At 42.3% G+C, this 27,525-nt stretch overlaps 1 protein-coding gene and 1 pseudogene across 1 annotated transcript; both read left to right on the top strand.

The window, feature by feature from the left end:
- The first annotated feature begins 2,386 nt into the window (after positions 1-2,386).
- Positions 2,387-6,888, top strand: CCL26 (C-C motif chemokine ligand 26). Its single transcript, XM_054589259.1, has 3 exons — positions 2,387-2,579; positions 2,667-2,781; positions 5,891-6,888. The coding sequence occupies exons 1-3, from the start codon at positions 2,507-2,509 to the stop codon at positions 5,985-5,987; spliced, it is 285 nt and encodes a 94-aa protein (XP_054445234.1). The 5' UTR covers positions 2,387-2,506; the 3' UTR covers positions 5,988-6,888.
- An 18,909-nt stretch (positions 6,889-25,797) lies between these two features.
- Positions 25,798-26,191, top strand: LOC129083426 (40S ribosomal protein S20-like; annotated as a pseudogene).
- The last annotated feature ends 1,334 nt before the right edge of the window (positions 26,192-27,525 follow it).

Here is a 27,525-nt window from a genome sequence, read left to right as displayed (position 1 = left end):
TGTGGTTGAAAGGGGCTTGCTATGAATAATAAAACGCTCCTTTCACCTTCATTGCTTTGGTGCTATTTCACAAACTGAGGATAAAAGACAAATATTATAACAGAAGATGCTCCCGTTTCTTTTACCACTCAGAAAGTTACAAGAGCTTTAGGAGCTGTGTGCCAGGGGATGTAGACTAACTATATGTTCTTATTATAAATCACAATATCGCAAGAGCTCACCATAATCCAATATAATCTCCTCAGCTAATTACAGCAAAGTCCCTCTTTTCCAAATAAGGTCATATTCTGAAGTTCTGGGTGGTTGTAAATTTTGGGCGGGATGCTATTCAACCCAGGACAGATGTATTGAAAACAAATCTTCCAAACTGAAGATTACTTTTCACTCTTTTATTTGTGTCTTCTAATGAATAAAACTTCCAAATTTTATGTAGTCCAACTTACCAACTATTTATCACCCTCTTATAGTTAGTGTTTATGTATCCCATTTATGAAACATTTGGGTCCCCAGCACACTGTAGCTGTTCATTAAAGTCGAAACTGGTGTGTTAGGGCTGCCAGGATGGTTGGGAGCCAACTGAAGACAACAGGGAGTTTAGTCTAAAGAAAAGAACATTCAGGAGCAAACATGATAGTGGTTGTAGAAAGTGCTGTTGGGATCTCACCCATAGAGCTTCCTCGTTCCCTCTGTGAGCCAAAGACTTCTCATTGAGGAACCCCTGGACTCAGCCTGAGGGCCTTTTTCCTAATCACAGAGCCTGCTCAGCCTGCTCAGAGGATGAGCCAGGAGTGGAAAATGCAGCCTGCAACAAATGCCACTGAGGGAGCTGGGGGATGATGGTAACATCCCCACTTTCTCACCCCGTAATCTGGCTGACTCGTGCTGGTTCTGCACTGGCTCCCAGAACCCCACAGTGAAACTGAGCTTCAGCTGCCTGTGGTGGTAGCCTGTCTGATAACCTGTCTTGTACTGGCACCTGCTCTCCCCGCCCTGGCTTCCCTCTCCTCAACTGGCACCTTCTGGTATCACCTCCCAAATGAACTGCTTACACCGGAATCCTTCTCTCGGGGCCTGTTCTATGGAAACCCAAACTGAAACAAAGGCCTTCAAGTCTGCCAAAATCTACCAAAAACATCTAGGCGTTTTTGCTTAGAATTGGGTCAATAAGTAGAAGCAATGGGAATATAGATTTTAGCTAAGTTTTTAAAAGAACTTAAGGGAGCTTTGAGACACCTTGTCAGAGCTGCCCTAGGTTAAGCCAAGTTCAACAGTGAGCTCCGTGCACTCGGAGTAGTTAATGCAGCCTGGGCAGGTGTTCGAAGGTCCCAGCCAGCTTGGAGTAAGTCTATGGTATAGGATGACTGTGGTCTTTTTTTTTTTTTTTTTTTTTTTAACCTTAAATTCAAATTTTATTTTATCCTCACCTGAGGACTTTTTTTTTTTTTTTTTCATTTCTTTTAGAGAGAGAGAAACATGGATACAAGAGAAGCACCAATTGATTGCCTCCCATACATGCCTGAACCTGGGATTGGTTGCACCCAGACCAAGAATAAACCCGCAGCCCAGGTATGTGCTCTGATGGGGAATCGAGTCTGGGACCCTTCAGTTATGGGATGATGATCCGGCCACTGAGCCACACCAACCGGGGCTTAAATTCAAATTTTTAAAGTGCAGGGTCATATCATGGGTGTGAATGACTGAGTGCAGTCATGAAACAAGAATTTAAAAATCCTGTCCTCCTCCCTAAGACTCTTCTGGCAGAAGCCACTACCCCTTTTTAAAACTCACTTTTCTGGTTAAAATATAGATTCCTGTACCCTCCATTCCCCTCCCTGCCCCCGGCAAAGAGCCTGACTCAGGAGGTGTAAAGCAGGGACTGGGAAGATGTCTATCTTTTGGACACTAGGCAATTGTGGTGCCCTATCAGGCTTTTGATCCTCTAAACCAGATGAGATCGTTCCGAGTGCCTCCAGGCAGCTCTGGCACCCTGTGGCGGGTGAGGGGTAACACTAAGAGCACAGGAGACCTATGCTTGGAGCCCTGTTCTTGGACGTTCTTTGTCATGGTCAGGCTGCCCTTCATGCATGTCCTGAGACTGCCTGGACCTCACCAAGAGATAAACAGTGTTTATAAAGCAAAGAAACCTTCAGCCCAAGAGCCAGAAATTTATCTGGAACAACTAATTGTATTGGAGTTAAGCCAGTTTGCTGTAAATATTCCTTCATTTCCTCCACTTTTGCTATTCAAGCAAGAGAATGGTGACACAGCCCTGGGCCAAGAATCTCAACTGCATGCTGGCTCCTCCCCTTCCCCAAATGAGAGTGCCTCCCTATTTAAACTCCTTAAGGGTATCTGGTTTCTGGTTCCTCATTTATAGTAAGGTCAAACTGTCAACCACACAATTATCTGGAATTATCTCCAGGGAACGCTGAGCTCCATAAGAGAGGGTCTGTTTAGGAGAAGAGGAATTGGGGAGAAGGCTGTGAAGGGCTCGGCTTGCAGTGCCATGAAGAGCTTCCCCGCGGCAACCCTTGCACTCCTAGTTTTCATCCTGAGTGTCCACCTCGGAGCTGCCACACGTATGTAGCTGCCAACTCCCTTCCTGGGATGACTGGGTATAGAAGCAAAGGAATGTTTCCTATCTCTTTCCTCTCCATGTTTTGTAGGTGGCAGCAATGTGGCCAAGTACTGCTGCTTCCAATTCACCCAAAAGACCCTTCCCTGGAGATTCGTGCAAAGCTATGAATACACTAGGAACAGCTGCCCCCAGCAGGCTGTGATGTGAGTATGTCTCCTGGGGCTTTTAGGGTCCCTGCCAGCCCTAAAATTACCTGCCAGCATGTAATTGGGTGGGTAGAAGGCAGACCCCCGCCCTGCAGTGCCGGGATGAGCCTCAGGATGGAAACCTGGTAACGTGGGTTTCACCCTGCCTCTGCCCCTAACAAATGTGACTCTGGGCTTTGGTGTCCTCGTTTCCATGCTGTGTGCCAGGCTGTGCTAAGTGCTGAGTTTAAAAGAGAAAACAGGACAGCCCTTATAGACCTTACAACTAGCAGAAGAAAGGGGGCATTAAAAGACATTTGCACAAAATAGATGACCACGCTAGTGATGGATGCTTGAAGGGGACAGCAGGGAGGGGAGCAGGAGGGAGCTTGTCGCTGTAGGGGAGGCAAAACTTTTATGTCTGCCCTCTTAGGCTGTGCCTGAGAATTAAATTGATACAGACAGATGAACAGGAGAAAAGCCTATAGATTTTTACATGCACGTGGGAGCTCTCATAGGAAAATGAAGGCGCCACCACCAAAAAAAAAAAAAAAAAATGACAAAAGCTAAATGCATTTATATGAAGTTGAACAAAGAGAGGCAATTGTGGAAAAGTAGCTAGAATTATGGGGGGTAGCTGAAGGGTGATAAGAGTTATTTTACCAAAGTCTGTTTCTACAAAATTTTCTTGGTCTAACTCCCTATCTCTAGTAAAAAAAAAAAAAAAAAAAAAATTTCTTTTCTCCTGGTACAAGGCAGACATTTTTTACATGGGAGTTTTATCTCCTGTTTCCAGGAAGAAAGGAGGAGGTCAAAGAGCCCTTCTTGCACCTGATTTTTTTTTTTTAAGTGTCTTTAGCACAAAATAATCTTTATGCTAAAGTGGCTTATTTTGGGGCGGCACAGTCTGCCTCTCCTCATCATAGTCACATTGAGTAAGAAGGGCCTTACTCAATATCAGGTCCTCCCGAGGAAGTGACACTTACACTGAGACCCTCAAGATCAGTGAGAGTGGCCCAGGTAAAAGGGGCAGGAAGGAGCCTGGATGTGCCAGGCAGAGGGGACAGCAGGGGAGCAGCAGGAGGATGAGCATATCTCTGACGTGGCAGACGGATAAATAGGAGCCAGGTCATGCCAGGCTCATTGGTAGCAGGAGAGGTGACGCACACCTCACAGGGCCCCTGGCGGGACTAAATGAGGTAACTTGGGCAAAGCATTTAGTGCTGTGCCTATGCACAGTGACGTTCAACAGAAGTTCTGTAAGTGGAAGAATTTGGTCACATCGCTGCCACATGCAGGGGCAGGGTGACAACTGAAGTTACCAGCATTCAACAAAAACCTCTTTAAGTGCAAATACACAGGGAGGGGGAGGTCACTGCTTCCCAGGACACGAGGTTCCCGAGCATGAGAGAATGGTGCGGAAGGGGAAAAGAGGGGCTTCGGAGGCTGAGCTGCACGCCATTGTTTTGAGACAGTAAAGGGCGGGAAAGAAATATTCAAGTACGTAGAAATGGAGGGGGGCACTCTGGGGCTCAGGATGTCTCGGGTCTTCTCCTTTGTGTCTTGATTGGCTTTCTGGAGCTTTCGAGTCATCAACACTTAACCGACAGCCGGCAAAGAGCCCTGAACTTGGCTCAAAGCAGTGGCTCTGTCACTTTCAAGCACAAGCTGTGTGTGTGACCTTGCGCAAGTCAATTTTCCTCATTTGTAAAAAGAAGATGAGAGGCTTATATAGTTATTGATGTTATATCAGTTATCTATAACAAACTACCCCAAAGCTTAGGGGCTTAATGCAACAATGACCTGTTTCTTGTCTCTTATGGTTTTTGTGGGTCTGAATTTCCAGAAGGGTTTGCCTGGATGGTTGAAATCAATCAGAAATCACAGCTAGAGCTGGTGGCATGTCTTTCTCTGGGGCCTCTCTGGGTGCTCCCTCTGTTGGGCTAATTTAGGCTCCCTCCCAGTTTGATGACCTGGGTCGTAGGACTCCTTACAATGTGGTGCAAGGCTCCGGCATAAGTAATCCAGTCAACGAAGAAGCAGCTCCACCATCTCTTCTGACTTCACCTATGTAGTCACATAGTGTCACTTCTCCCACACTCTGTTGTTTGACCGGTCCCTAAGGCTGGCCTAAATCCAAGAGGTGAGGACACAGACCCCCATCTCGCAACAGGAGTAGTGGCATGCTTTCATCCATACAGAAGGCACTTCCCCTCTCTTATTTTCCCATTCTCTTGGCTCTTCTCCCCTGCATGTACCAGGGCCTTCCTGGGAGCACCATAAACATTGCTGGGCACTACAAGGTGCTCCAGGCTGGAACAACCAGATCTAGGCTCTCTTCATGGCTGAGTACTCTCAGGGAGGCTGGAGGAGATTTAGGGACATTAACCACAACCCCGCTTCTTAATGAGATCACAGCAGGGTTCAGGAATCATATATAAGGAATGCAGGCATTGTGGCAAACAACCCATGATAATGTGGTTAAGAATTAAGTGGCAGCTCTAGCCAGGTAACTCAGCTGGTTAGAGCATCCTCCCGATATGCCAAGGTTGCAGGTTTGATTCCAGTTGCAGGTTTGCTTCCCAGTCACATAACAAAAATCAGCCAACGAATGCATAAATAAGTGGACTGACAAATTCATGTTTTTTTCTTCCTCTCTTCCTTTCTCTTTCCTTCTCTCTCAATTAAAAAAAAAAAAGAATTAAGTGATATATGCATATGTTTCCCTTTTTGGGGTGAGGCAATTGTTCTAAAATTGATAGTGGTGAAGGTTGTGTCATCCATGGATACACTAAAAACCACTGAATGACAGCTACACCCTTTAAATGAGTGAACTGTGTGGTGTGTGCATTATGTCTCAATAAAGCTGTTAGATTAAAATAAAAATGTTAAGAGGCAGGATATGGGTTACATGCTTTGGACTAGAGCTGCTGGAAAATGCTGTGTGAGGAGGTGGGCCTGGAAGTGGGGTTTCCAGCAGAAAGTGTGTGTGGGAGAGGTGGGAGGGCCAGGGCCAGAAAAGGGAGCCGAGACGGGGCAACAGGGGTGCGGCGAGGCTGGACTGCCAGCCCGGCAGCGGGCCCCCCGCTCCTCCTCAGAATTGACCGGCAGCATCTCTTTCCCACAGATTCACTACCAAAAGAGGCCAGAAAGTCTGTGCACAACCAAAGGAAAAATGGGTGCAAAGATATGTTTTTTTACTGAAAGCTCAACAACAGTTGTGACTGAAGGATTTTCAGCCCGAGGACACTGAGACCCTGCTCCTGGCCCCGCTGTCCTTGGCAGAGCCTGGAGAATTTCTGCAACAGAGGGCTCCATGGGCCTGGTGGAGCTGAAGAGGTGTTTTCCACTAGAGTTTTCTTTAGTGAAGGGTTTTTGGGTGTGCCAAGATTTGACTTGCTCATTCTTATTCTGTAAACCTGATTTTCTTCAAAGGAATGAAACTGTCAATATTTGCAGCCAACTTCCTGGTAGGCCCCCTGATCCCTGAGCTGACCCTGGTGTTTAATTCTGCCTTCATGTTTTTGTGCAAAAAAACCCATGGACAATTATGATACATTTTGGCTAAATGCCCATTAAATGTTCTAATGTTGTTTGGACAGGTAAGTTTATGTTACTTGGAAAATTCTGTGTAACACCTCATAGCCTGTTGGTTCTGGGTAAATGAAATGCCTCCATATTTGGCACTGGATTGTTTTTAATTAATGAAACATGAATATTATCTACTTATCAATCCTAGAATGCTTATATCTATATAGCCTAAAGAAATTTTTTAAAAAATATTTAGAGATTCACAAGAAGTTGCAAAAAATAATAGAGATATTGGGTGTATATTTTACCCAGTTTCCTCTAAGTGTTACATCTTACATAATTATAATAAAATATGAGACCCAGGAAATTGATATTGGTATAGTGTTTATATAGTTCTCTCGTTTTATTTGTGTAGACTTCATCACAAACAAGATACAGATATATTCCATCACCACAAAGATCTCCTAGTAGTATCTCTTTATAGTCATTCCTTACCTCTCCACCCATTATTAACTCCTGGCAACCATTATTCTGTTCTCTTCTATAATTGTGTCACTTCCGGAATGTTATATAAATGGAATCATATGAAATGTGGACTTTTGAGTTTGGCTTTCTTAACTTCACACAGTGCATCCAAGTTATGTGTATCAATAGTTCGTTGTTTTTCACTGATGAGTAGTGTCATTTTACATTCCAACCAACAATGTGTGATCCAGTTTCTGGGCATCCTTGCTAGCATTTGGGATTGTCATTATTTTTTATTTTAAACGTTCTAATAGTGATAAATCATTGTGGTCATAATTTCCACTTCCCTATTGGCCAGCGATATGGAACATCTTTTCATGTGCTTATTTATCATCCATATATGTTCTTTGGTGAAATGTCTGTAGTGCTTTTGTTCATTTTCTAATTAGATTGCTTGTTGAGTTTTGCTATGAGTCCTATACGTGGTTTGAAAATATTTTTTTGCAGTCCGTAGTTTGTCTTTTCATCTTCTCAATGGGGTCCTTCGTAGGTCACAAGGCTGAATTTTGGTGAAGTCTACTTAATTAATTTTTCTCCTTTTATAAATCATGTTTTTGGTGTCATCCCTAAAAACCTTTCACCAAACTGTAGGTCTCAAAGATTTTTTTTTCTCTGTTTCTCCTAAAAGTTTTCTAGTTTTCCATTTATATTTAAATCTAGAGTGAATTTGGGGTTAATTTTTGTATAGGTATGAGATTTAAGGCAAGCTTGGTGGGTTTGTTTATTTACCTATTGATACTCAATTGGTCTAGCACCATTTATTAAAATGACTATTCTTGCCCTGGCTGGTGTGGTTCAGAGGACTGAGTGTCAGCCTACAAACCAAAAGGTCGTTGGTTTGCTTCCCAGTTATGGCACATGCCTGGATTGCTGGCCAGGCCCCCAGTTGGGGGCGTGAAAGAGGCAACCAGTAGATGTTTCTCTCATACATTGGTGTTTCTCTCCCCCTCTTTCTCCCTCTCTCCCCTCTCTCTAAAAATAAATAAATAAAATCTTTTAAAAAATGACTATTCCTTCTCCATTGAATAGTTTTTGCACATCAGTTCTTGCGTGTGGCTATCTCTAGCCCATCTGTTCCATAATGCAATCAATTTATTTTCTTTTTTTATTTATTGATTGAGAGAGAGAGTGTAACAGCAATTTGTGGTTTTAGTTATTTATGCATTCATTGGTTGATTTTTGCATGCACCCTGACCAGAGACTAAACTTGCAACCTTAGCATATCAGGGGGATGCTATAACCAACTGAGCTGCCTGACCAGGGCCATAATAAAACTAATTTTTAAATTTTCATTTTTTTATTGAGAAATAATTCACACACCACAAAGCTCACCATTTTAAAGTGTACAATTCAGTGATTTTTAGTATGTTCACAAGGTTGTACAATCATCATCATTATTAATTCCAGAATATTTATACCGCACCCCCGCCCCCACCAAAGAGACCACATACCTAACAGGAGTCACTCCCCATTCTCCTCTCCCTTCAGCCCTGGAAAATACTAATATACCTCTGTCTCTATGGGTTTTCCTATTCTGGACATTTCACATAAATGGAATTACAACATATGTGGCCTTTTGCATCTGGCTTCTTGCACTTGGCGTATTTTCAAAGTTCATTCATATTGTAGCACATATTAGTACTTCATTTATTTTTATGGCTTAATAATATTCCATTACATGGACTATACCATCTTTTGTTTATATCCATTCATTAGCTGAAAGACATTTGGGGTTTTCCCACTTTTCGGCTAGTACGAATAGTGCTGTACATTGATGTACAAGTGTTTGTATGAACATATCTTTTCATTGCCTTGGGTACACATGTAGAGATGAACTTGCTGGGTATATGGGACCTCTATGTTCAACTTTTTGAGAAACTACCCTAAATTGTTTTCCACAACAGCTGCATCCAGTTCCATTGCCACCAGCAATGTATGAGGATTCCAATTTCTCCATGTAACTGGTTATCCTTGTCAACACATGTAATTGTCTTTTTGATGAGTCATCCTAGTAAGATGTGAAGTGATATCTCACTGTGATTTTAATTTTTATGTTTCTTATAACAAATAATAATGAGCATCTTTTTGTGTACTTATTGGTCACTTGTATACCTTCTCTGAAGAAATGTCTACTCAAGTATTTTTACTTTTGTGTTTTCATTTCTGAGTTGTTAGGGGTCTTTATATTTGTATATTCTAGATACTAGACCCTTACTAGATATATGATTTGCAAATGTTTTCTCCCATTCTGTGGGTTGCCTTTTCATTTTCTTGATAGTGCCCATTTAATGCACAAAATCTGTTAATTTTTATGAAGTCCACTTTATTTTTCTTTCCTTTGGTTGCTTGTGCTTTTAATGTCACCTAAGAAACCACTGCCTAATCTAAGACCTGGAGATTTACACTTATATTTTCCTCTAAGAATTCTGTAGTTTTAGCTGTACATTTAGATATTTGGTCCCTTTTAAGTTAATACTTGTATATGCTATGAAGCGGGTGCAATTGATTTTTGTATGTCGATCTTGTTTTCTGAGACCTTGTTGAACTCACTGCTTAGTTCTAGCCGGGTGTTTTTTTGTAGATTCTTTGAAATTTCCTAAGCATACAACTGTGTCAGCTGCAAATAGGGATAGTTTTATTTCTTCCTTTTTGATATGTATGCTTTTTGTTTCCTTTTTTTTTTTTTGCATTCTTATACTAGCTAGAATTTCAAGTACTATGTTGAATAAGTGTTGAGAGGGACATCCTTGATTGTTCACAATCTCAAGGAGAAAGTCGTCTTTCATCATTAAATATGATGTTATTTGTAGTTGTTTTGGTATTTTTTGATTTTTTTTTTTTTTGTCGACTGCTAGAAGAATTAAGTTGAGGAAATTCCCCTCTATTCCTATTTTTCAGTTTTTCTGTGTCAGTATGATTACGTGATTTTTTTTTTTTTAGCCTGTTAATATGGTGGATTACATTGATTGATTTTCAAATATTGAACCAGTCTTGCATCCCTGGAATAAACCTCACTTATCATGCTGTATAATTCTCTTTACATATTGCTGAATTCAATTTGCAAGTTTTTGTTAAGGATTCCTGCATCTATGTTCATGAGAGTTATTGGTCTGTAGATAGTAGATCTCTCCCTCTCTTTCTCTATTCCTTTACTTATCTAGTTTTAGTATCAGGGTAATTTTAATTAAATTAATTGGGACATGCTCCTTCCATTTCTTCTTTTGGTAAGAGATTGTATAGAATTGATATTAATTTTCTTTATTTTTTGATATGAATCATTTTAATTTCTTTAAGTGCACACATATTTAAATACATTGTAAACACTGAGCAAGAAAATGAATCAGTGTATATCATCTGAATGTGGAACACTTAATAATTTAGAACAAATATTTATTTAATTTCTGGAAATCTGTTTAATGTGTACTTCCATTTGTAAAGTCTGCTATAAGAATTCTTTTTAATGATACAGATCATATCATAGAAATATACACTTGAAACCTATGTAGTCTTATTAATCAATGTCTCAAAAAAAAAAAAAAAGAATTCTTTTTAATGAGCATAAGCCATTATACTTTTAAACCCAAAAGTCATGGAATACATTCTGAGGTTAAATGAATTTTCATTGGTTTCCATTTTTTTGTATATTTTCTGATGTTAAAATAGAGATCATTAGTAGGTTTGACTGCAATCCGGCATCTACTTTTTTTTTTTAAGCACCCTGTTAGGTTCTGGTATAAACTCAGTATGGAGATCTACTGGTGTGGTTCGCCTCCCTAATTTTATGGATGAGGAAACTGAGGGTCAAGCTAGTTGTCAAGGAGCTGGGATAAATAACAGGATATCAGACAGGTCTCTATGAAACCCCCCCCCAAAAATAAAATACTCTAATAAAGAACAAACTTCTTTTACTTTTATTTTCTGTATTTTAATTTTTTATGTTGATAAAGATACATATTCATTACAGAAATTCATGTGTAGTATAGCAATTTAAAGAAGATGCAAAATTCACTAAAACCAAATCACCGACAGACCACCACCACCAAATTTTGGTAAATATTTTCCAGGCCTCTATTTAGGTGTGCATATAGTTATGACTCAGTGTTGATGACTCTCTGGTTTTATCTGTGGCCTAGGTCTCTGCCCTCCACTCCAGACATGTACTGTATCCTACTGCCTGTTCAACACCTTCCCTGGGATATTAATTGATGTCTCAAACTTAAGTGTCTATAGCTATACCCCTGATAGTCCCTAATAAATCTGTTCTACCCACACTTTTCCCCATCTTAGTTGATTAAATAAATATATATATACACTATATACATATATGTAATGTTTATGTGCCATATAGATGAGGTCTGTCCAGAAAGTATCCAGCCATGTGCTATGAAAAATAGAGACATTTATTGAAGACACAAGATCCATGCAACATTGTACATTAGGACAATGATGCCTCAGTCCCCTTCTAAGTAGACACCCTGGGACCTCACATAGTTCTCCCAATAGCCATTAGCTGCCCCATCGTATTTTCCTGAATCTCATCGACAGTCTGAAATCTCTTCCCTTTCAAAGGTGATTTTAGTTTTGGGAAAAGACAGAAGTCATAGGGCACCAAATCTGGGCTGTAGGGGGTCTGAGTCACTTCAGTGATTTGATGTTTCACTAAAAAACTCTGTGTGAGACACACTGCCTGAGCGGGTACATTGTTGTGATGAAGCTGCCAATCACCAGTTGCCCATACCTGACGCCTTCTGAATCATCCCAGTGGTTTCCACAGAGGAATTTTCAAGCTTAACACAAAATTGGATGCAGATTCATTGCTCTACTTGCTCAGTCATTTTGAATGCAATGGCCACACAGCACATATGCTCACTCAATGGTGTCTACCACCCCCACTAACTAGTACAGTGAAGTCGTCGTTGTTCATGTGTGTACATTCCAGTCCACTCTCCTTGGCTTCCAGGTTACATCAATGCTGCACAAACCGTTCTTGTTAAATTAATAACGGCTGGATTTTTTCCGGACAGACTTCTCTCTCTCTCTCTCTCTCTCTCTCTCTCTCTCTGTCACACACACACACACACACACACACACACACACACACACACACACTATAGTTATCAACAATCCCTAAATTAGTAATTGATTGATTATAGGTGACGTCCTTAGTTTAGTCAGTCCTCTCTTAATAGATATTTTTTACTTTTTTATGATTATAAGCAGCATTGTAATGAACAATCTTGTTCATCTTTTTGCACTTCTTCAATTATCTGTTTAGAATGAGATAGCTGCAGCAATTTTAAATTCAATTCCTGTTGCCAGATTGCCCTACAAAAAGTTTTGCTTATTTACCCTATGCATCAGTTCATGAAGTTTGCCTGTACCATGGCCAACAGTGAACACAGGGTCTTACCCTCAGTAAACTGCAGTCTCAAGTTTTAGTGAGACTTTGGGCTTTTTGACACAAACTGCAATCTCAGATGCAATCTTGGGAAACATAAATGAGTGATACTGGGAATGTAATAAGCAGAAGTGATGAATTAAACAGTCCTTGTCCCTCCTAAAAGCATTCAAGTTTTTAAAAATGTAAGATATTATGCCAGCTAAATATGTCTGGAAGGTGAAATTTAGAGACTGGCCAGCATCCTTTAATAGATACAACTACCAAGTTTCACACTAAGACAAACAAGTTTATAATGAGGTTCCAGTAGATTCATTGCTTATACAGAGAGTCCAGCAGAAGTAGGGCTTGCTTGAGTGTGGTTGGTAGGGTACGTGAATGTCTTGCACGAGATGGACAGCAATTTGAACATTTCACCTAAAATGTCATATGGTGTGCTTGAGCATGATATTGTTATGTTACAGAATTACATGCTTATGATTTTGTAATAAAAAGGAGGCCTTATTTGTGTGGGTTCCTGTACTTATAAGCTGCTATAGGAGTATTTTCAGTGAAATCTTCGTAATGAATAGGACTAAAGGGAATGAGCTCTAGTACTGAGGCATGAAAGAGTTGTTTTATCCTTTTAAGGCCTCTGGTAACAGAAAATATTTCATATAGAGCTTTAAGGATAAATATGCTAAAATAAAAATGCTATAGATTTTTTTAAAAAACAGAAAAACGAGTTTTCAGGTGAAAAACTTAGGGAAAAGAACCTAAGTTTTCTGTTTTTAGTCCCATTGTTTCTATCCATATAGTTATTCTCATATTGAGTACAATTAAGCTGTGAATACAGCGGTACTTTCTACAACTTTTTAATGGAGTTTTAGGTTTTTCAAGTAATATTTGAATTGTTAAGCATAGATGATGTGTAATTAAAGATATGTATGAAACTGTTTCGTCAAACCATATACATTTTCTTGATATAACCATTGCTGTACTCTGTAGCAACAGCTGCTTCATTGAGAATTAGACCAACAGAGATCTGTGAGAAAAATATGCTGAAGATAAAGTACAGACAGAAGTAAAGGAGATGTGTTAGAAGGGAGCTGTGCCTTTTCCAATTGTTGGTGTTTTAAATAAGAGACCTAGATCTAAAACATATTCAAAATGAGATCTTTATCAGTACATTTTACTTTGCAAAACTCATTTGTTTTTGGACACTATTTCCGAAAATCTCTATGGTAGAGGATCCATTCTAATTTTCCAGTTATAAGCTCTTATCTTAATTCTATTAATTATTGATTAGGGTATAAAATGTTTTGGGTCATCAAATATTCTAGTGTTTTAATAGTTCTGAGAAAATTTGTAAAGCATTGGCATTCTATAAAACACAGTTAGCATTAAAATTGAGCTGAACATAATAGAGCTTTTCCCTCATGATTTAGAAGTTGCTCCAGGTTATTATGAGGATTGTGATAGAAAACACATAGCAGGTAATAAAAAATTTCAGGTAATCGAACACCTAATAATGGGATTTGTTTTACCTCAACTTTTAAAAGAAACCGCCCAGTTATACAGTGTTTAATAATTGCCAAAATAAGATAATACTTCTTTTTTTGAAAAAGACAATATGTAGAATTAAGAGCTTGAAAACTGTTTCATTTCTGTGACTTTTTTTCTTCAGAGTTCTTCTGTGGAAACATTTAAATGCAAGTTTAGGCCCCACGTGGATGCAATCCTAACCCACCGGCTTGCAGTACGCAGAAGGAGCCAGGATTCGCGTTCAGCGCGGTCCCGGGGCAGCAAGGAGGGGAGCCGGACCTTGATCGGAAGGGAATTCTCAGGACCCCCCGCCACCGAACTCAATTAGAAACTCTGGGAGTAGGGCCCGGGGATCTGCTTCCACAAGGCCTCTAGGTGTTTCTCTAATTCCTCTTTAAACGCCTGGTAAATTTTCTAGTAAAAATATCTGGGCTGAGAGATTTCCTTTTGGGGAGTTTAAACTTACAAATTAAATTTCCTTAGGAGTTATAAAGCTATTCAAATGATCTTTTTCATACTGGGCGGGCGAGTTGTGATAGTGTGTGCGTTTTAGGGAATCGGCTCTTTGTCATCCGAGTTGAACTCAGGGGGTTGGAGTGCTCCCGATGCGCCTTCATCATCCTTCGGACGTCCGCAGGGTCCGTAGTGTCCCTGGCGTTTCATTCCTGATTTTTGTAATTTGTGTCTTCTCTCTTTTTCTTTGTCATTCTTGCTAGAGGCTTGTCAATTGCATTGATCTTTTCAAAGAAACAGCTTTTAGTTTCATTGATGTTCTCTATCATTCTTTCTGTTTTCAAATTTCATTGATTTCTTGTCCTCATGGTTATCTCCCTTTTGTTTGCTTTGGGCTTATCTGCTTTTATTTTCCTAACGTCTTGAGGCAGAAGCTTAGATTATTGATTTGAGACTTTTCCTTTTTCCTAATGTAAGCATTTAGTGCCAGATGTATCCTATTAGCACTGCTTAGCTGTGTCTCACACATTTTAATGTGTTGTAGTTCTGTTTTCATTCAATTTAGTGTATTTTTAAAATTTCCCTTGAGATTTCTTTAACCCATGGATCATTTTAAGTCTGTTGTTTAGTTTCCAGGTTTTTGGAGATTTGACTGTTATCTCTCTGTTACTGATTTCCAGTTTTATTCCAGTATGGTTAGAGAACACACTGTGTATAATTTCAATTCTTTTTAATTTGAGGTTTTGTCTTATGACCCAGAATGTGTGGTATTCCTTGATGTACGCTCTTTGAACACTTGAAAGAAACGTATATTCTGCTTTTGTTGGGTGGAGTGTTCTATCTATCCGATCCCGTCGGTTGGTGGTGTTGGGTTCTTCCACCTCTTTGCTGATTTTCTGTACTAGATGTTGAGAGAAGGATGTTCTCCGAGCATAATTGTGGATTTGTGCATTTCTCTTTTTGTTTCTATCCGTTTTTACGTCACACATTTTGCAGCTCTGCTGTTTGGTGTGCACACATTTAAGATTGCTATGTCTTTTTGGTGGATTGACCACCTTATCCTTATATAATCTCGCTACCACTCTGTCCCTGGTCATTTTCTTTCCTCTGAAGTCTACTTCATCTGATAACAATATATCCTCTCCTGCTTTATTGTGATTAATATTTGTATGCTATATCTTTTCCCATCCTTTTACTTTTATCCTACCTATATAGTTATATTTGAAGTGAGTTTCTTATAGACAGTATATAATTTAGTCATTTAAAAAAATCTATTCTGCCAATCTCTGTCTGTTAACTGGTATATTTAATCCATTTACAAAAAGGAGAGATATCTTACAACTGTTGGGTAGGGGTGAAAGTTCTTGCTCCCTTCCTTAAAAGAATGGCTAAAGAATGTTCTTTAAACAGAAAGAAAATGATAAAAGAATGAATCTTGGAAATTTGTAACAAATAATAGATGGAAAAAATGCAGCATTCTGAAAAAATACAATAAAGATAAAATTTTTTAAAAATGCAGCATTCCACTTGGCTGGGCTGGATCTTCAAAGTGAGGGCAGAGGTTGGGATATATGTATTACTCTTTTACTCCGTAGCACTATAACTCAGCTAAGTTAAAACTCGCTGGGGAGTCCCCACAGTCACGAGAAAGACTGTGTAGAGGGTGGTAGTTTAGAGGACACTATCTGCAAATGATGGCTGTTATGACTTGGCATTAAGGAAGCTCTTACTGCTCAAAGTCCAACCTTCTTAACTTAGCACCCCAGGTCTTCCATGGTGTTTTAGATTGAGTTTCTTCTGAAACAGGCCTTGAGATAAGAATTTGACTTATCTCGCTAGAAGGAAATGGAGAATTGAGGTAGGGAAGGGAAGGTAACCTATAAGGGTGTGTTATCAGGCAAGTTACCACTGTGGGACCTCTGGGAAATAATGGTCAAACATATGTTTAAGAGTCAACTTAAGCCGTAGGGGGAAGGAGCAAAGGTATTTATAAACCAGTTCCAGTCAGTCATGGGCAGATGGCTGCTGGGGTAAGTGAGGGCTACATTCCTGCCTGCTGTGTATGAGTGCGGAGTGAGTCCCAAGGACAGAGGCTGCGAAAAGCTGCAGCTGCTGGCAGGCTGAGACACATGGTAAGTCCTACGGGCGTGTGAATGCGGTGCTGACATGTACTCCACTGAACCAGGTCCAGTCCACTTTCCAACTTACCACTCACTACCCACCCAACCAAACACACTGGGCCATTCTGTACTTTTCTAAGTAACATGAGACAACCTTCAGCTCCCTTCAGTCCTTCAAGTGGTAATTTCCTTCCATCTCCTGAATGCTGTTTCCTTTGCTAGAACATCCGCTCTCTACCCCTAGCCTCTCCCTGCTGAAAATTCCACTTGCCAAACTAGACCTCACTAACAAAATTCCTCTTCCATTTGATGAGAATGTCAAGGTCATGTTATCAATGGGGCTTCAGTGATTTCCTGAACACTTCCAAACAGCAGCGGCCCTTCCTGCCTCTGAAGGGCTCTGGCATATTTTGTCCCCACTCCATGGTACATGTTTACAATTGTAATATACTTATCGATGCTCTTATCTCTTTATCAGACTTCAAGCCCCTTGAGGTCAGGGCTAAGTCCAAATATCTGCACAAATATAAAGGACTCGGCAAACACTTTGGGATTATGCTACCGGACACAAATATTTGTATGTAGTTCTGCATACACACCAGTAGATGGCGAGAGTCTCCTACCATTTTTAAGGATTCCTATTACTCTCCTAACAACTGTCCAATTTATAAGTCTATTCTGTGAGCCTTTACTGGACATCTGCCTGAGATCCAGGGTCACCTGTAGCCAGTGAGGGAGGATCGGGTGGGAGAGAGAAGAGAAAATGAAGACTTAACTCAACTCTCAGAGGGGAGGAGAGCAATGAAACACACACAAAGCAATTAAGACACCTCTCCACACACAAGATAAGGGGCCCATGTGAGTGAGTGAAGACACTGAGGCAGCATAGTGAGAAGCTAGGGAAACTCCTTAACAAGTGGAATAAGGGAAACTAAGAAAAGAACAATTAAACAAGACCAAACAATTTGAGCAATTTACAGCCAGCTAATGAATCACAAGGTTTTTTCCCTAATGAAGAACACTTAGGAGCACATGGTTTACATATTCCAGACTGTCCCAGTCCCTCTTCAATAACATTCTTTAAAAATAAAACTAACCAGAAAACTAACCCTGATCCCTTTATACACACACATTTTGATGAATCAACATATTGAAGGACACACCTGAAAAGCTAATGAATATTCTGCTAAGCCTTCCCTTGAGATCTCCCCTAGTATTTCTGACCTGCAGATAAAAAGCCTCAAGACAAAGAATTCACAGCATATTCTCCCCCTCAGGAAGACACCCACACCTGTCTCTTCCCTCACTTCTCCTACAGGCATGGATCTTCTAAACTCTAAGGGTCTCACGAGACTTGCAACCAGTGAAAACTGGGCAGCAGCGGCTCCTCCTGGGCTTATCCCTGAACCCGTCTCCAAGGTCCCCTTTTCTCTTTCTCTCTGACTTCGTCTCTCCTGTTGCTTCTTCTATCTTAAGCCTTTCTTTCATTTCGCTGTCCCCAGATTTGATAAACATACTGTCAAAATCACATGGACTCGTGTTGTGAAATCTTTGCTACATCAAGTCAAGAACCCACATACTACTTGCAGGCCTGAGGCTGATCCACTCTGGGCCCAGACGCTGTCCTGTAACAACACCTCTGCTTGGGCCTCAGCTTCTTAATCTTTTACAGAATAGCAAGTGGGGTCCTGCTGCCAGCCGCCACACTAGGCAAAATTCTGGAGGCAGAAGTTTGGTAAAAAAAAGAAAGAAGTCTTTATTCAAAAGCTACACAATTTTGGAATAATAGATTTCCACATGCATTAGTCACTTAAGCCTATCAGTTAACTAAAATCTTTAACCCTTGAGTTCCTCTATCATTCCCCTTGCTAGTTTTTAATGACCTTTTATCTGAAAGGTTAGTTTACAAACTAAAACAACAGCACAAAAGCTACACAACTTTAGAAGAATGACAGGCTTCTGACTCAGAGCCTATCTGCTCTAGAACACCCAGATCAAAATAACCCTGCCACCCTCTGCCAGGCCAGACCAATCCTAGGCTGCACCTTGAGTTCCTTCTCCCATTTAAAATATCATCCTTTGGGAAACATAGGCAGCTACAACACGATCATCTAGACGTCCTCAAGGAAGAGGAAGAGGGTGAGTCTCTGCCTTCCTTCTGTTTAAATCTTCCAGCCCATAATTCCATGTGCACCAGGGGGGTTCAGCTTCTCAGCCAATCCCATCCTAGACTGTTCCCCATTGTCTCAGGCAACCTTCTCCTGCGGCCCCTCCCTACTGCTCCCCAGTGATCTGATCAGATCTCTTATATATATTCATAAAACAAGAACATTGGAATAGATGTTCAGGACACGTTATAGCTCCTGAAGTTCCTCAATGCACAAAAGCATACTCAGGAGCAATCTAAAAAAGAGACTGGGGAAAAAGAAAAAGAGTTCTATGGAAAGTAACTGCACAGGGTGGCGATCTGATCATAAATTCCTAAGTGGTCAGGTCATGGAGGGTAGTCATGTCCTAGGCATATAACTTCTTTAGTAAAAAGCTTATCTTTGCCTTAAGCAAGCTCTGTCCATTGTCTTGTGCGTCAGTTAATACACGTTTGAAATACCAGCCGTAATATCCCTTAAAGGGGGTATTAACCCTCATGAGAGCACACAATCCTGTTAACTCTCCTGTAATCCAATCCCCACGTTGCTTTCCCCACCTTCCTGTAATCTTCCCTGCCTTTGGAGGAGAACATCAGAAGAATTCTCCTTTACTCTCTACTAGTTCGGAGATGAACAAATTTCTTGATCCTTAAGGTAAATCCTGGGCTACCTGGGTAACATATGTTCCCAAAATGACTGCCAGGGGCTGGCGTCCTTGCTCTGTACCACAGCTATGGGCCTTCCAGGGCCCCTCAGAGTCATCTCAGGCTGATGGGACGCTCACGAGACAGGGACCCCTCACTGCCGAGTCTGACCTCAGCAGTGAGTCACTCACTCCCCAGTTCCATTTAGCCAAAAAAGGAGCCATATACACATGCAGGACCCTGATCTATGTGGTCGATGTCCCCGGGGAGAATTCTGGAAGAGTCCCTCAGAGCCCCTTCAACCCTTGACATTTTTCAGTCTCAAAATCTCAACTTTTGTCCGGGTTTGAGCTCAGTCACTCCAACTTTGGAGGTCTTGGTTTCTTTAATTTATAATACTCCTTCTGATGATTACAAAATTTAAAAAGTGACAAAGGGCTCTCATATCCCATGATTGTCTTTCATTTCTTACAACTCCATTAGGATTTTTCCCCCTCCCATTTAGAGATAAAAAAAATCAAAGCTTCAAAAATTCGTAACTAGCTCAAGTGGCAGAGCTTGAATTCAATAAACTCTTGATTTGTTTATTCAGTAAACATTTATTCAAACCACTGGATGGTAAAATGCTATTCGAGAATACAAAGACCAATAAAAATCATGCCCTCTTTCCTCAAAAGCCATGGTCCCTAGCCCTATGGCACGCACATTCTAGCAATAGATATAGACCCAGTAATACGTTGTTCTGGTGAAATGTGGTAAGTGCTACAGTAACAAGCTGGAGAAGGAAAGAACAGTCAGTGATTGAGTGACATCTATGTTAGGCCCTGCACACAGAGCTTTTGTTACAACTTCCTCTGAGATCTGTTCTGCAGCATATAACTTCCTCATACTGCAGAACAAATAAGCCCAAATCTCAGTCATGTCCCATTCATGTTACACATCCAACACAGCGGGACAGGAAGTTTTGTTCACACGGTCACCCAGGGACCCCGGCCAACAGAGGTGTAATGAACTCTGAACCAGTAGCTAAATGTTGAGGCCCATAGTGTCACCTGCCTATGCCACTCACTATTCACTGTACAGATCTAGTACAAGGCCTCTGTCAACCACCAAGGGACCCAGAAGTTGTCTTACTGGTGCCCAGAGAGAAGAAAAACAAATAATTGGTGGGGATCCAAGTCAAGTAGAGAAAGTTATGCTCTCTCTGCACTACACCATTCTCCTTCATCAGATTCTGATTCTATGGGAACTCCTTCACAACTCTGTAAGATATAGGTAACTGATGGAAATGGATCTTTTTCCTTCCCATGAAGGTTCAACTGAGCGTTCCCCCTTAAACCAATTTGACTATAACTGCATGTTTATTTCAATAATCCTGATTTATAAAGGTGTCTGTTTTTCAGATACTCTTTTGAGTCACTTGTAACAGCCGTCTGGTTCTCTCATTATGAGGAAAATAAAATCTTTAACGTGTGTTCACTTTTAAACCTGTATGAGAGCCATGATTTTGTCTTTTTCTGAAAAGTATCTTTCAACGGCTCACTTCAGAGATGAGAAAAGAAATTCTGAGGTTAAGAAGCGTGTCCAACGTCACCCAGTTAATGAGTGGCAGAGGCGGGAATTCCAATCTCTTCCTTCCAACCTCAGATGCGGAGGGAAAGGTTCATTCACTTTCAGGGTCCAAGGAGGCTGAGTGTTTAAGGTGGGTTTGGGCAAGTGAGCGGCACTCCTGCAAACAGAAGGGCATTCCCACAGAGGCAGGAGCACACGAAAAAGCACTGGCATTCGGGAAGAGCAGGTGCATTTGGAGAACCAGAAGGAGCACAGCAGGGGAAAGGTTGGAGGGGAACTGAAAGTGAGGGTAACAATTGTGAAATCCTCATATGCCCAGGTCAGGATGTCTGGATTCAGCTGTGTGAACAACAGGAAGCTCTTTGTGGATCTTAAGCAGGAAAGTAAATGAACAAATCTGTGTTTCAGGAAATCATGTCTGACACTGGCATGGAGAACACAATCAAAAGCAGGGATACGTTTGTGTTCTTAGCAGCACTATTCACAATAGCCAGAAGGTGGAAACCACACAAATTTCAACCAATGAACGGACATCCAAAATGTGGTCTATCCAACAATGAAATGTTACTCAGCCTTCCAAAGGATAGATGCTGAGACATGCTACAACATGGATGAACCCAAAGAATACTATGCTAAGTGAAAGAAGCCAGACAAAAAATGGAAAATATTGTATAATTCTACTTATTAGAGTTACCTATATTAGGGAAATTCATAGAGAAAGTAAGTAGAATAGAGGTTACCAAGGGCTAGGAGGAAGGGAGGAGCTAGTGTTTAGGAGGGAGAGTTATTGTTTAATGGGCACAGAGTTTCTGTTTGGTTTGATGGAAAAATTCTGGAAGTGAATCGTGGTAATGGGTGATGGGTGCACAACACTATGATTGTACCTAATACCACTGACCTGTGTGCTTAAACATGGTTCAAATTGTAAGTTTTATGTTAGGTATATTTTACCACACTAAAAATAGTGTTTTTAAAAAGGCAGGGAGCTACTATACAGTCCATGTGAGAAACATCCAGGGCCCCAGGTGGGTGGAAAAGGAGGAAGCAGGAAGAGATGAGCTCCTGAGTCACCCAGAGCTTAAATCCAGAGGCTGCTGTTCCCACCAGGGTCCTTTCCAGGGCTCATGTGCTTTGGTTTTATTCTAAAATTATCTGCTTCTCTTATGCTGCCCTTGTGAATTATTTAACACATCTTTGATGTGGAGCCTGGGCAAACATCTGATGCATAGTAAATTCTTAATACCAATGTACTGGATGAAGGATGGAAGAAATAAAAAAACAGAAATGCACATCCTTGGCTCTCAGTGGACACAGGGGAGAAGGAGTGGCATCTCTGAATCACTGGGAGGCTTTTTCTACATAGCCTGGCTCCTGCCCTTCAGTGAATTCTCTCTGGCCCTCATCTCTAAATGACAATATGCTCTGAGGTGGACAAAAGCTGGGGGGATAAGGAGCCCAGGTGAGGCAGATTCCTGGCAGGGGAGAACCCCAGGTATACAGATAGATTTGGGGCTCAGTAGACACCTGGACCCTAGAACAGAAAGAAGGAAGCTGTGACTGGAGAGAGAGGAGTCAAAGATTTGGTCAGAAATGGGGTTCGGTCCTTAGAAACCAAGCACTTTTTCTTTCCCCTACCTCCCTGCTCCGGTTGTTAATGACCTTGTCTTCTCCATTATTCATCCACTGTTTCAGCTGCAGCTGTGACTCCATGGGTCCATTAAGACTCTCTTGGGGCAGTTAGGCTTCCACTGAGTGCATTAGCGCCGGCAAGGAGGCACCAGGAGCCAGCTCTGCTCAGCCACCCCGCCGCCGGCCTGGGAGACTCTGGGTTTCTCCTCCGCTCCCCACCCCTAACCAGCAACCCCAGCAAGTTCAAGGTGCTTCATTAAGGGCATCCCTGCATCAAGCAGGTGCCTGGGCCCCAGTATCCTACGCAATGATAATTCCTCCCATTCTTTCTCACACAGAGACCTTCTGCATACATGTTCTGCCAGATGCCTGAGAGCTTGGGCTTGGACTCAGGCTGCCTGGGCTTGGATCCTAGTGCCACCACTTATCAATTTAAGGATCTGAGATAAGTTCCTGAACTCAAACCCTCCATTAACCCCGGTTTCCTTCTGAATAAAATAGAGATTGTAGTGATACTGAGCTCATGAAGTTGCTTTGAGAGCTAAATGAGATAACACATAAAAAACTCAGAGCACAGTGCCTGATACACTAAGTAATGAACGTCTGCTGCTGCTGTTTGATGAATGAGAAAGTTGGACAAGATTATCTCTGGGTCCTCTTAGGTGCTAATGTTTTGTTCATTCCTTAAATAAATATCTATTGAGCATATATTATACGCAAAGCACTCTTCTAGATGCCAAAGTTATAGCAGTGAATCAGAAAAATCTCTGTCTTCACAAAGATTACATTTTAGTAGGGGAGCTAGACGATAAGTGATGGACATAATAAATAAGTAAACTAGATGGTGTGTGAGAACGTAAGAGCTATGAAAAAATGGAGGCAGTTAAGGGGATCAGGGAGTAGGGGAGCGGTGGCCAGGAAAAGTTTCACTTAGAAGGTGACATCTGAGCAGACTTGAAGGAGGTAAGGGCATGAGTCCTGCAGGTATTTGCAGGAAGAGTGTTCCAGGCAACAGCAACTGCCAGTGCAAAGGGCCTGAGGTGGAAGTGTGCCTGGCTTGGCCAGAGGAGCCAGTGCGAAGGAAATAAAGCAAAGGAGGTGAAGAGGAGCAGCAGATGACATCAGAGAGAGAATGGGGTACAGAGCCTATAAGGCTTGTGGCTTATTGTCAGGACTTCCGTGCTTTTGAAGAGAGAAATGGGGGTTGTGTTGGGAGTGGGGAGGCAATGAAAAGGTGGTAGGCTCAAAGGATTGTAGTAAGTTCCAGGAGGAACATGTAAAGGTAGGAGGTGCCAGCCAGCGAGAGGGAAGCACAAAATTGAGCTACTGACATCTATGAGGTCAAGGGTATGAGCTTGGAAATGGGTGGCTGAGATTGGGTGGAGGACAAGGAATTGAGAGGCTGGGGTATGGAAGGACCGTCTAGGTGTGCATGGAAATGATCGAATCAAGACGGAATAATGTTGGAGAGAGAGGCAGTGAGCCAGGAAGCTAACTAACATCAGCATTTAAAAATGTAGACCGTATTGTTATCCAGGTATGGCAATGCCAACAGATCTACTGCAACTGCCACTGAAAAGACAGTTTGTTACTCACAGATCCCCAGTGAACGGGGCATGCCACGCCACATAGGGCCACACAGGGAGGCACCGGGGTCAGTCAGGAGGTGAGGGTGGGGGTGAAAATATGGCAAGAGTCTTTACTGTGGTTTCTGAAGGAAAAAATCGGCAAAGCAGGATGTACAGATATAGGATTGGCTAGTCAAATAATTTCAGTGAGCTCCAGGTCACAGGGGCTGCCCTAGCGTTCTGGTACTTGGCTGTGGGCAGGGGGGCAGTAGCTCTGAGTGTGAGAGCCCATGCAGGAGGTGGTTGGGGCATGGACCCTGGGGTGGCTGGTTTGAACGTGAAAGGTACGCTCACAGCAGAGCTGTTTGCTATCTCAGCAGTCCCTCCAGAGTCAGCAAGCTCCCAAGATGACAAAGTATCAGAGAATAAAAGGCATGATCGATACTATTACGAAGCGAGGGAGGGAGGCTAGTGGGAGGGGGGGTCAGGAAACGTCACAGGCGATGAGTGTAGCCAATGATGTAAGAGTGGAGGCTGCAGGTTTGAAGGGAGGAGGCAGGAGGACAGGGTGGGAGCAACCCCGAGGAGCCAGGAGGAAGCCTACTCCATCTGCTGGCGGTGGGGCATGGGAGAAAGCGAGCGCCTCTCCTCAGAGAGCTGCACAGTTGCAGCCCTGAGTAGAGAGCCATGTTTCATTAACAAGAAGCAGAGGGAAGGCTGAGGGTATGAGATTCGCTGATGGTAGACATGCATTCCAGGGCGTATACAGCAGAGGGGGCTCTAGAATTGAGGAGGAGGAGGGACAAGATGGGCCTGGCGGAGCTTTGTGGGAATAAGAGCAGGGAGGAGAGGTCTGGGCTTCACCGGCTACTGACATAACAGAGGTAAGAGACCCAGTGAGATTGGTACTGGTGTAGCCAAGGCAGATTGTGGGGCAAGGACAGAACATGGTGGGAGGTGTGGTTTGGTTCCCCTGCTGTGGGTCTCACTCTGCTGGGGAGGGCGGATTTCCTCGTACTGGGCAGGGCTGTCTTTGGGCAGGGCTGTCTTTGGGCCCCTCTCGACAAGGGATCATGGGAGCCATTTACTTCTAGTTGGGAAGACTCCCTCCTGGTCCTTGAGGGAATTGAGGAGGCCCAGGGAAATCAAAATGGACTTGGAGAAGGTCAGATCCCTCTTGACCCCTATTCATGAAGTAGGGGCTTGAAATGGGAGAAAGGGAGGACCCGGTGATGGGAAGTCTTGCATTCTAGTATTTGCTCCATATAACTTGGTTCCCACTTCCAGCAGCAAGTCTCTGGGCAACTTGGATAGAAGCCACCAACCACCCCATGACTGGGTGACCGGGACTTGTGCCCTGCTTTTCAGAAGAGAGCCTTGCTGCCCTGCAGGATGCTGTTCCAAGCTCTCTGCAGGCCGGTGATGTTCTCCTTAGCATCTGACTGCATGTCAAGCATTTTCAAAACTGTTGTCTCAGTGGTGTTCAAAGCTTTTTTTTTTTTTTTTTTTAAATAAGAGGAAACTTTTCACATGAAACCACAATATAAAAACCAAGAAAACAAAGATTTATGTTATAATTTCAAATATATAAATGAAATGTATAAGTTAAGTTGTTATTAAATCAATCAATGATCTCATATATGTCAAAATTTGGTATATAATACATTTTGGAGAGGTGTTGCTTTTGGCCATTGCTTTTGAAAGGGTTAAAAACGTATCATTTAAATGAAATTCAAATAATGGGTCTCTAGAATCCCTGGGGCCTCCATAAGACATTGAATTGAAAATGGTTGCTTGTCCTTTCCTTCTGAGGAGGAAGCTGTTGGAGCTGCAGCTCACCTCTGTTCAGCCCGCTTCTGCTCCTGGCTCAACGCTGCTCACTCTCGCAGAGGGACACATTGGTCAGGAAGCCATGCCGCAACAATGGCTTTTAAAGATGCTGGAATGACACCTGTGGAAACACAGGTGGCGATTCACCAAACTGGAATTACCCTGACCAGCCGGAACATAAAGTCTTTGGAGAAGGTGTGTGCTGATTTGATCAGAGGCGCAAAGGAAAAGAATCTCAAAGTGAAAGGACCAATTCGGATGCCTACAGAGACTCGAGAATCACTACAAGAAAAAGTCCCTGTGGGGAGGGTTCTAAGACTTGGAATCCATTTCAGATGAGGATCCAAGAGCAACTCATTGACTTGCACAGCCCTTCTGAGATTGTTAAGCAGATTACTTCCATCAGTATTGAGCCGGGAGTCGAGTTGAAGTCACCATTGCAGATTCCTGAATCAATCTTTTTAATAAATTGACCGTCAATTGTTCAAAAAGAAAAAAAAAGGAAATGCTTGCCTCTGGGAAGTGAGAGTTAGAGAGGATAGACAAAGAGGGGAGAGAGGAAGGGGAGCAGGGAAAGGGAAGGGCACTTGGGAGCAGAGAGGAGAGAGAAGGAAAAGAGAGGAGAAGGAGAAGGCTGCCCTCTTGGTTATTAGCCTTAGAGTAGTCTTCCGTATTTTAAAACTCTATGCATTACAACTTTGATGAAAACAAAAATTTTTTAAAGGAAATAAGCAAAAAGAAAGGTAACTATAGCCTTATGTCGCTGGATCCAACAGTTTACTAAGGTAGGAATTAATTAAATCCCCATTTTACAGATGAGGTAGTTGAGGATCAAAGAGGTTAAGTAATTTGTCCATAGTTAGTGGTCTGGTCTGGCGCTGGGCTCCCAGTAAGCAGATTCCCAAGTCTGTGCTTTCTGCAGTTGTGCGGCCTCACTGCCTGAGGAAAAAAGTGGCCAGCTGCTTTGTGCACCTGGTGCTGAGACCCACCATCTCCTTTCTTGTCTGCTACTGACGCCTGAAACTCCTTTAAGAATGGGCAGAGTCTCCCACCCCACAGGCACCATTAAAGCAAGTAGCTGCCATTTGACACTTCTATTGGGAGTTCCTCATTCTTGCATTAAGAATCTGAGTTCCCTAAGTAGAAGTAGCAGAACCTGTGATATCCGGGCCCTTTTTTCTTCCCATAAGCAAGCCTCTCCCAATAGGGTCAGCCTTGGAGAGAATGTAATGCCATGTGCCTGCCCATTAAGATGGCAAACCACAACAGGTTCACCATCCTTCCTTTCATGGTTCTGCTCATCCTGACCTAAGCTCAGATACTCTCTCCCAAGGTTTTTAATCTTGAGCAAGTGCATGAAGGCTGAAGAAGGAATAGATGAGTCCATCAGACTGTTTCTGCTCCACGACCTTCTGTGTGGCTCCAGCTTCAGCGTGGTATGGGTTATCTACTGCTAATACAATACACATTTACTATTTCTCAGTCAGGAGTTTGGGAATAATTTAGCTATTCTGGTTTTGGGATTCTCGTGTGGTTTCATCCAGGGTGCCAGCAGGAGCTGCAGTCACTCAACAGCTTGAATGTGGCCTAGGATCATCTTCGAAGTTGACTTATTCACATAGGTGGCTGTTGGCAGGGGCTGTTAGGTCCTTGCCATGTGGGCCTCCCCTAGGCTGTCTGAGTGTCCTCATGGCATGGCAGCTAACCTCCCCTCTGTGAGCTGCCGTGCCTTTTACCACCTAGTCCCTGAAGTTCCACAGTCACTCTGCTTTATTCTAGTCACTAGAAGTGAGTCACTATGTCCAGCCCTCATTCCAAAGG

The sequence above is a fragment of the Pteronotus mesoamericanus genome, unplaced genomic scaffold (assembly GCF_021234165.1).
Source record: "Pteronotus mesoamericanus isolate MK-2021 breed Mesoamerican mustached bat unplaced genomic scaffold, CSHL_Meso_final scaffold_167, whole genome shotgun sequence".
NCBI classification, from domain to species: Eukaryota; Metazoa; Chordata; class Mammalia; order Chiroptera; family Mormoopidae; genus Pteronotus; species Pteronotus mesoamericanus.
Note: the sequence above shows the minus strand (reverse complement) of the source record. Positions and strands in the feature narration are given on the sequence as shown.